We start from the raw sequence: 10437 nt of genomic DNA on the forward strand, positions 1-10437 counted from the left end.
TGATCTCCTCGATGAACAATGCTAAGCAATACTGATCCTCATACTCCATAATCCGAGAGAGAGGTCCAAATCCGTGCCCAAATAAACAGTGAAATCTGCCACGGATCTCATAATATAAAGGGCATCTGCAAACAAAGTGCTCCTCAGTCTCCACCTCCCCCATAGTGCAACAAGGGCATATCCTAGTCTCTCGCCTGGGTCTATGTCCGGTAGCTGTACGATGCATCCTGCCGGCCTCAACGTCTAATCTGTGGGAAGATACCCTGAGTTGGCCCAAGGCAATCCTGAGTGAGTGCGACATATGAACGCCGATATATCCTGGGGATATGATGAAGCCATCCTCTGAAATCCTGAGAAAATGGTCACGATATGTGGCCATCTTCGTAGGAAGCTCCGTGGGATGAACCCAAGTGCGAAACGTGTGTAGCTGCAACAAATCTGCCCTGATAACCTGACTGAGCTCATGTTGAGTGAGAGGGAGGCGAGGGGCATCTATGCTGTATCGAAATGGTGGCAGCCTATCCATATCCAAGCCCAACGAGGTGAGCCATGTGGAGTGTGTGATACCAACAAAAAGTATGACCTCTCTCCGCTAACATTTGTGAGGATGTCAGTGCTAGCCACGGTAATCGTGCTCTGCCTGTTGCTGAGTCTCCGAGCGCCCTGATCCTATGCAAGTATGTAACTGACTGAAATGCTGCATCTAGCGCTAGGGGTGTAGCTCCGAACTCTGCGAGCATAATCTGATGCAGTACCGTGGGCTTCGCTCTGATCAATCTGGAGAACATGATGATCTGTAACCTCTCTACTCGTCTCCAATCTGCAACACTGAGATCTCCTGCCCAAAAGGGGCTAGCATACATGGCAGAGAGAGAGAGAGAGAGAGAGAGAGAGAGAGAGAGAGAGAGAGAGAGAGAGAGAGAGAGAGAGAGAGAGAGAGATTCTATTAAAAGTATTTGGAAGACCAAAAAGGGTCTATGAGACTGAAACTGATACAATGAACTGATGGGTGGAGCCACTAGAGTAGCATCAACACCCAATTTGAATGCAAAATTTATGATCCATAGTCATGACCATAATGGCGTCGGTGAACAAAATGAGAGTAGAGGCCAGCGAGAGCGTCAACCCTAAGAGAGGATCGACCGTGTGCGAGGCTGTAGTGGTGGAAGAAACCTTGTGATAGTGCGTTGGTGGCTATCGGCATGTACAGCCCACTGAAGTGTCTTGGCTGTAGCTATGCGGTGAACAAGTGTCACGGTCACTACTCTAGATTGTGAGCTTGACCTAGTGAGCATGGCAGTGAAGTCCCCAAGCGTGATCTATGCCTTAGTACGCTATCGAGTTTGGCGTGTCTCTCACTTTGGATTGGGTTCCTATGGTCGTTGCCTCTGTGCTGGTCTGTACTGTTTGGCTGGAAAAACTCAATGGTCGTGGTCTGAGTGGAGTTTGTGTGTGTGACGGGATCTCCCCTACGGGCCCTGAGAAACCACTCTTTGTGCTCGGCCCCATAAATGAAGGATGCCAAGCATCTCTGGTCTGGGTAGGATAGGAGACTTGGGTAGAGAGTTGAAGCCATCTTTCAAATGATCCTTTGACTTGATCTCCCATCAGTTGCAGATGCAGCCCTCTCTGGGTATCCCCTCCGCTTGACCAGTCTCTATACGGAGGCAGTGTTATGAAACTGGAGCGTCTACAGAGAACAAAGGTCCTATGAGACTGAAAAAAATCAAATACAATGAAAAATAAGGGTGGGGTCACTAAATATGCACCCATACCCAAGGTTGACGTTTGTGACGAGAAAAAATAAAATACACTGCACTGTTGCTACGAGAGAGGGAAAACCCAAAAAGGAGAAACATCAAGGGTTAGCTATCCCCTTAAGTGATTGGACCTATGTATGCTATCTGTGGGACCAACCCCACCTACGACTAAGGAGAGACAAGAGGATTATGTTTGACAGTGGCTTGGGACCTAGTGAGGGTTGCCGTCGAGGAAGAAAGTAATTGATAGATCGTTGTTGGGCACTCGGCTTTTACATTCCATGCCTTCCATCTAGTCTTTGTGATGTAACCCATTGTCTGACAAGTGCTATTGTCAATCTAGTTGTTTGTCTCCCCATGTTGAAGAGAGATGATATGTTTGTAGTCCTCATGTGAGTGTATTGGGTCTATCAATCTTTGGAGAAAAAGGATTGGGTCTATCGAATTGTGGACTTTGGGTCTCTGCTTCGTTGGTTCCTTGCTGTCCTTGGCTCCGGTCATCGGAGGAAAAATAAGTGTTTGTGTGGCTCAGCTAGTCCCTCATGTGCTCTCTTGCGCACGTATAAGCTGGTCTACCCAAGAAGGAAATTGGCCACACGCCATTCATCAGGATGTGCTAGGAACTCTCTAAGTGGGCCAAAACCAATACTGAGATTCTCAGTGCATGTAGGAGATGAATCTTTATATAATGTGGTGATACTGTGAACTCCTCTCAGATCCGTAAGCAATGATCTTTGTAGAAGCTGAGTTTATCTGAAAGCCCAATATGTGCTTATCAACTCTCGATTATGTGCATCTGCAGGAGATCCTCTCTGATGACTTGGTTCATCTCTTGACATGTGAGCGGAATGGATTGAGCCTCAATGCTATACGAAACGTTGGTAACTTGTCCATCTGTAGTCCCAAGCTTGAAGAACATCTACGTATTTGACCATATCGGCTCATCCGATCCCCCTTGGCCTCCAATGCCATGGATGAAGTCAAGGCTAGCCATGGGAATCTGCGTCATCTGGATGTCATGGCACCAAAATGCTTGACATTATGGAGATAAGTGCCTAGAAGGCTGCATCAAGCTTAGAGGTGTAGCCCCGAACTTTGCTAGCATGATTTGATATTAAATCATTGGCTTGCTGTGGATCATCCGAGCAAGAAGCAATACCGAAGGTCTCTCTATTGTGTTGCGAAATCTTGATCTGTGGGACGTATTGCAATAGGCTCCTAGAAATATGAACTGCATGCTATCCCCGTGAACTACTAAGGACTGACTAGGCTACAGATGCGGAGGCACTGCACTCTCGAAGGGTAATGCCATGAATGAAACTATGAGACACATGATTTGAAGGTCAATCTAGGTAAAACGAAGGTCATGATTTTGAACACATCCCAAGGTGCCACGCAAAGTGAGCAATTTATCTTTGATGGGCCTCCAATAGAGACTGTTACATCCTATACATACCTAGAGGTTCTCTTCTCAGGACCACAGTCTTCACCAAGCGACCAACAAGGGATAGGCAGCACTAGCCAAACTCGAGCATCACTGTTTCCACTCACAATTTTAGAATTCCAAAAACCAAGTCTCTCCCCTTTGACTTAGTGGAAGTAGCGTGGTGGGTTGAATGGCATCAGCAGTTCGGCTTCCAATCTTCACGGCAATATTGGTTCTCAAGAGTTTTTATTGGCCCGCCGTGTTATCATAGCAAAGCATTCGTTCCTCAGCCTCTTGGAGCGGCACCAGATCAGTCCAAGTGCGAGACTGTTATTCCCCATTTCTTTGGGAGGACAATCAAGTTTTGAGCAGCAGTTAGTGGTGATCAAGATCACGTTCGCTTGGAAGATTCACTTAGTCCCTCAACAGCTACCTATCATCATCTTGAATTAAACCAAGAGGGAATGTCACATGCACCCCTACACTAGGGAGCATTGTGACACATTTTGATCCATTTGTCGTACGCCGCGGTCTTGTTGTCAGCTCTAGTCCACCAGAGATGAGTCAGGGACAAGCTACGAGGGTCCATTCTCACTTCCCCAATTCACAAACCAAGGCGGAGTAGTTCGGGTCGCCAGGGCAAAGCATTGCGAGATATCCACCAAGCAACAAGTTCAGAAGAGGGGAATGTCACATGCACCAGGGTGAAGCCGTGGTGGCAGTGACAACTAGCTGCCTTGTCAACCAATTGCCTCCCTATGCAGCAGATTCGGCGGGTTTTGTGGCTTCCAAAGGGCAGCAGCATGTATGGAAAGTGGGCTGGGGGAGGCGCCTTTTATAGGCAGCCTCAACCCCCTCCGAGCAAACAGCCCGACCCGCCCAGCCAACCAGCCGATTGGCTGGTCGGCCAGTTCAGGCTGATTGGGTCGGCCAAAATGGGCCTTTCCAGCCCCTATACAAAGGGGACCTTGCCCCCCATTTCAGCATCCAGCTCCCAGCCTCCAACAGCCCCTTGCAGCCATCCTATGGGCGAGGCTGGGTGTCCCATTTCTACAGCATAGCTCCATCTCCTGCATGTCGTAGTTAGGGGGGTGGTCTCAGCGCAGTTTTGTATGCTGATTTGGCAATCATGTATAAATAAAGCAGTGTACTATAGTTAGGTAGATCTTTGGTGTCTTTCATGCTTGAGTTCTTCCTTGTATATTCATCTATTTTCCACACAACTAGTTCCCCACATGTACTATGATGAGGCGTAGAGAGTCTAGCTAAGAGGGCATGTCATGAAAAAAAAAAAGATGGCATGTCATGGCTACCCTTGATCCCAACAGCAATGATGATGATGTTGCTCACTCCGGTCCTGGTGCCGTCACATCCATAGTGCGTGGAGCTTTCACCTCTAGGACGGTGTATTGGAAGTCGGTGATGATGATGGTGATGGTGATGTAGAGACTAACGCAAGGTTGAAGAATCTAGGATAGGGGTTGCGGTGGTTGCCTTCTATGGCAGTGCTATCAATGTGAAAGCGACTTCGATTGTTGCATTTGTTCACATCATCAATTTTGAGTTGTTTCTGTTGTTTCTCATCCTTCGTGGGTTTCTCTTTCTCCTTTTCAGCTCTTTTTTTTCTTGTTTCTTTTCCCTTCTTGCTTTGCAGAAATTACCCTTTGCTGAAAATCTGTGGGAGGTGGGGGGGCGGGGGGAAGGCATACAAACGTTCACCTCTTCCATAGCTTGAAGGGGAGTGTTGGTTGGGGGGCTGAAGGGGGGTTCTATAGAAGATTCACTACCTCTTCTTGGAGGTGGAGTTGGGTGCACACGTTCACGGACAGGATAGGGGCACCCAGGCAGTATGTGTACAGGTTTCGGGCCTGAGACAGTCCCACAGCAGGAAGGCTTGGAGCTTGGAGATGGCGAGGAGCAGAGTGGCGATGGATTTTGGGGGCTCTCTTTGTCCCGCAACATATGATTAAGGGTTGGACCAACCTAGAGTAACCCATTGAAGGTTCTTGAGCCACTTGCGAATGATTCTAGAGAGGGAGCTCGGGAGGGGAGGGAGCATAAAGAAAGAAAGAAAGATGTATTAATGTCTGCAAGAGGCCTCGCGGGCATGAGATAAAGTGCAAAACAATACTAGTCGGTCTCAGCAGCGTGTCAAAAAGCCAACCCTTCGTCAGAGGGTCCTAGAAATGTGTCTGTGAGCACTACCTCTCTAGTGAGGCCAGAGCACCTCATCCTCATGTGAGTTGTGCCATACCTGTATGCATCATCGTGAAGCCTGGTCCGGTGAACACTACGTAAGATTGCACTATCTCCATTGGCTCATGTCGGTATATCAAACTATGGCGACGGGACATTGCTCATGAGGTGTTGTTCATAACCTTGGTTTTCCCAAGGTTAACTGTCAAGTGTCTCTCTCTGCAAAACTTCTCCGGAGCCTCTAGATGTTTATGCAGTCCCTCTGCTGAGGATGATAGGAGGACTATGTCATTTGCCTACAACAGTATCTACACCGTGAGAGGGGGCAGCCTTATTTTACTCCGATAGTGCTCTCAACCCAGTCTGATAGACCACGTGGGGCACGTACCCTCCCTTAGCCCGTACATTCTGTGCAGTAAATAAGTGACACATAGTGGGTCTAAGCATAGAGGGCATATCAGGTGGTGCATGACCCAGGACATCATAGAGAGGGCATGCATACGTATGCCAGACTGTTGGGTCGGTGATAGGGAAGAGCGACTTCTTGTTCGACAAGAGTCCCCATCACATAGTAGGATCTCCACCGCGAAAGGATTCGATCATCTCATCCATCCTGTGTATGAGGAAAGCACGCTTCTTACGCCCTGTCACTTGGCGTGAGATTTGCTATACCTTTGGTAAAGTCAAGAGTCCCAGTGCTCGCTCTTGTGTGAGGTAAGCTCTCATCTCTTTGCACTCATCATTAAACCAAGGGTTCTGGGGCATCTTCCCATCTGAAACACGTGTAGATCGAGTCATGGGAAAGGATTTGGTGGCAACATCCTATATCATTGAGACAAGGGTATCTGATGCGTGTGCGAGGTCCATGCCCTCTCCAAGTAAGACTAGAAGCTTAGAAGCCAGGTGACTCACATATGTCGGGTCAAGAGTACGGTCAAAATGGATCTGAACGCGAGTGGGTGGCGGGGGGGCCCTCCTCATGGCTGGCATGGTGGCCTGGATACAGAAGGCAAGGTATGAGTGGTCAGCCCCGAGTGGAGGCGGCACCATAAAATCGCGTTATCTATGAGGCAAAGACTAGTGGACCCAATAGATAATCCACTGTGCTACTCCTCCTGCCATGTGGGAAACAAGTGAGCCCACCCAATGATGGCCATCTCCGGATCCCGCTATATATGATGAAGTCATGGATAGCTCCCAACTCGAGTAAATGCCTCCCATATGCTGTCACGGGTGCATCTGGATCTGCCAACTGCCTCACTATCCCCAGCTTTGCTGCATCCATCTCCGGTACTATGAGGGAATCCTCATCGAAATCTAGCTGTCCCATCTGTCTGTTCACAGTACGTGCATTGTAGTCACCAAGGAGGAGAGTGTCCCCCTGTCTAGAAATCTCCATGATGTCCTCATGAATAATCTCATATGGGCTGTGCTTGTCAGTGGTGACTTCTCGTGCATAGGATGATGTGTCTGGGGGAAAGTAACATATTGCAATGAAAATCGGGCGTGTATCTGGTCGCTGTGCACACACCCACATGTATCGTGCATGCTCCTCTCTTCGGATCACAGATATGAGTGGTTTCAGATGTGCTCTGAAGAAGAGGACAGCCACACCTCCCGACCCCCGTAGTCCATTGTCTCTTCTCATCTACTTCCTGTGGGCTGATTCCCAGGTATATCCCATCACTGTGGGCAGCCCTCTTGCCGGGCTTTCATGGGTCTCGGTGTAGAGGATCATGTCTCTGTCGGTGTATGTTTCTAGGAAACCCCCAGGGTCGGACCAAACAATACCATTACAGTTCCACACTGCTATTCTCAGCCTCCCTTGTGCCCTTATCTCTTGGGTCTGACACCGTCATGTGCTGTCCATCTACCCCTCTTCTCTTTCTTCCCTTTCGTCCCATTCTGCTCTTTCTCTGATGATCACTTTACCATCTTTGTAGACAGCCCATTTACCTCCATCTCTTGCTGCCATAACACGCACCATTCCCTCTCTCCGATGCTCTTGCTGTAGCAATGTGAGGTCATCGTCCAAGTATATTCTCGTCCCTTTCAACGTTGCCCTCATGCTCATGAGGGTAGACCTGTCCCTTGCTGCCTGGAACTCCATTATACGGGGTCTTGTTGGGGCCTCAGCTTTGCCAACCCTCCATGCTGTCTCACATGTGAGGTTGACTCCCATCTTGGTCAACAAGGTTTTGGCATCTGACATTGGGGTATCTCCTATTGTTAGGCCTCTAACTAAGATATTCAAGGCCTTGCTGCTCCTCTTTTCTTCCTCCAGAGCCTCAGAGATGATCCCTTTCTTGGGGGCTGCCGCACCTTTCTTTACCACATTCTTCCATTCTAACATATCTGTTTTCCCTTTGGTGATTTGTTTTGTAAACTCAGCATGCTTTCCTTGGAGAGAGAGAGAGAGAGAGAGAGAGAGAGAGAGAGAGAGAGAGAGAGAGAGTTTATTAGAAGTCTTCAAAAGACTGAAGGGTCTATGAGATTGAAAGAACATGTTACAACGTGTTGAAGCGTGGAGCTTGTAATAAGAGGGCATCAACACCCATGACGAACACAAGAGTGATTATCACAATGGTATATATGGACTCATGGAGAAGATGGGGGCTGGCAACATTGTAGTATGATGGTCATCTGAAAGTTGGCAGAGAGGTCAAGCCTAAGAGGGCAGTAAGTGATATAATGGGCTACAGTGGCATAAAGCGTGTGTGGAGCATTGATGGCTTCGACATGTGTGGTCCGTTGTGGTGTCCTACCCGTCGGTTGTGCCCCCAATTTGTAAGCATGGAATTAGGTACCTTAGTATGATCTGTTGCTCAACCCAGTGTGGAGTATGCATAAGGTATTGACGACCTAGCATGCAATATTCAAATGCTTGGACCTTCTGTAATTGGTAGGGTGCCTTGGATGAGCTTTCTTGAAGTTCACATGTCGGGAATGCTTATGTCACAGAGTCAGGTTTTCACTTGTTTGGCTTCTTTTCAATAGATTTCGTACACAATGACTCTTCTTTTGTTAAGAATGTGGGAAGCTTAGATGATAAGCCCATAATTTGAGCGATAAATGTCCACAAAGGAGGTCTTGTTGTATCATTTACATAAATAATGTATGTGTATCTGGTTGGTTTCTAAAGAGAGCAATGAGGTTTAGAGAAGATTTTTTAATTGGGAGGAAGAGTTATCAAGAAAAGTCTAATGCATTTAACATGGTAGGTGGCTGTTATATTTAATTGTCCCCACTTCATGCCTTATTTATTGTTACACTTGTTATAACTCAACGAAATGGCTTGCTTATTATTCTTGCAGGGCAAATACAACATGGTGGTATCAACTCCACCTCTTTGCAAGAAGATTAGACTAAGTAGGGGGCATGCTATTTTAAATTTTTTGTGAAAATATGTCTTGAGGACATGCTTATGAGTGGATTTTATTTTTTTTGTAGGGATTGTCCTTTGGACATGGTTTTGACATGCAATGTATATTTTATATACAATTAAACGAAATGCTTTGTCTTTAAAAGGGGAAAAACAAAGCTACATTGCAAGCAAGTTTTCTTGATATTAGTTTGTGCTAGTATTTTGTGCTAATATTTTGGTTTTTAATAAACAACTACTACTATTTGTCCTTGTTTCTTGTTGCAAACCAAAACCGTTGCATCCCTTAGACAATCTCTCCATACATCGCCCTTATGTGCAAATCTGTCAAGTTTTGGTCATATGCCTCAATCGTTACTCAATGTTCATGCATGCACCAAGGTGTCTCTATTCCCCTAGAACGCTCTATTCTATTCTTAGTTGTTTGTTAGGTAACACTTCCCAATGCATTTATTAACCTTAGTTCTTTTGGTCTTCATTCAATTTATTAACCACATTATTATTTTTTTCAATGAAAAAGATGAAAAATCATATTACAAAAAGAAAATTGTTACAAAACAAAAAGGATTTTGCCACCTTTAGGAGGTCGTCCATTGCTCCCAACAACTGATGCAACCAAGTTGCAATGAGTATTTCCTTTCAATGTGTTGGAGAGTCTAATGTGACAAAATATGAAGAGGGGAGAGGAGAAGTGTGGAGATGAGGAGAGAGGGCACAACTAGAGCACACCACAAATGACTAACTGCATACTAGATTTAGTTAAAAATGTAGAATATATATAAATTTCTTTAGGGTTACGGTTAGGATATCTAACTCTTTTCTTTATAGCACTCTATAAGTATTAGTGCTATACACATATGATCACATGATGTTGAGGATGATCTCTCAACACCATCCCTCAAGATCAACATCATGAAGTAGGCCTTCCCTTAAGATGATAATTCTGGGGAATTGAAAAAATTCTGAACATTATATTTCATCACATTCCTTTAATGGGGATATCCTTCCTTTGGTCAAAGCTCTTTATCGAGTGGTTTGGTAAAAATGTTTGCAACATTCTCTTTGCTATTACAATGTTGTAATGTGATGTCACCAAGTAATACTCTTTCTTTGATGAAGTGCTCACTGACATCAATGTGCTTCGTCTTAGAGTGATATATTTGATTCTTGGCCAATGCTTGAGTTAGTTGGTTATGTCAATATATTGTTGTTGGCTTTGATTCATCAAAGTAATCTGTTTTTGACAATAGTCTTTTGAGCCATATAGCCTCACATGCACCTGTAGTAGTGAGTGTCCTATATTTTGCTTTAGTCGAAGATAAAGAAAGCTATTTGTGTGATAACCATGATATAGTACCTTGATCAAGGAAAAATGCATATCCTTGTGTGGATCTCCTGGTCTCATGATTTACGGCATAGTCGCTGTCACAATATCCATGCCTCCTTTGTTTGATCTCATGATTGTGATCTTTCTGTCTGTTTGGTTTTCTACCATGGCTTTGAATTCTTGAAATATGGAAAAGACTTCAGTTTCATTTTTAGAATGTAGACCTAATAATATTTGTTGTTGTCGTCGATGAAAGTCAAGTAGTAAAGTGAACTATTGATGTTGCGGGTCTAGGCATAATCCCATACATCTGTATGTATCAAATCAAGAATATCTCTTGCTCAAG

General features: G+C 45.6%; 1 protein-coding gene across 3 annotated transcripts in view; it reads left to right on the forward strand.

Annotated features, from left to right (window-relative positions):
* LOC147881860 (zinc finger (C3HC4-type RING finger) family protein / BRCT domain-containing protein) overlaps window positions 1–8913 on the forward strand; it is a 63490-nt gene extending 54577 nt beyond the window's left edge. For all 3 annotated transcript variants that reach the window (XM_087401822.1, XM_087401820.1, XM_087401821.1), the window contains one exon: window positions 8697–8913. In XM_087401822.1, coding sequence (XP_087257948.1) covers window positions 8697–8751 — 55 coding nt within the window. In that variant the 3' untranslated portion in view covers window positions 8752–8913. The remainder of the gene's footprint in view (window positions 1–8696) is intronic.
* The last annotated feature ends 1524 nt before the right edge of the window (window positions 8914–10437 follow it).

Source organism: Dipteris shenzhenensis, chromosome 30 (genome assembly GCF_047967505.1).
Source record: "Dipteris shenzhenensis isolate YYH24624 ecotype China chromosome 30, Dip_SZ_1.0, whole genome shotgun sequence".
Lineage (NCBI taxonomy): Eukaryota > Viridiplantae > Streptophyta > Polypodiopsida > Gleicheniales > Dipteridaceae > Dipteris > Dipteris shenzhenensis.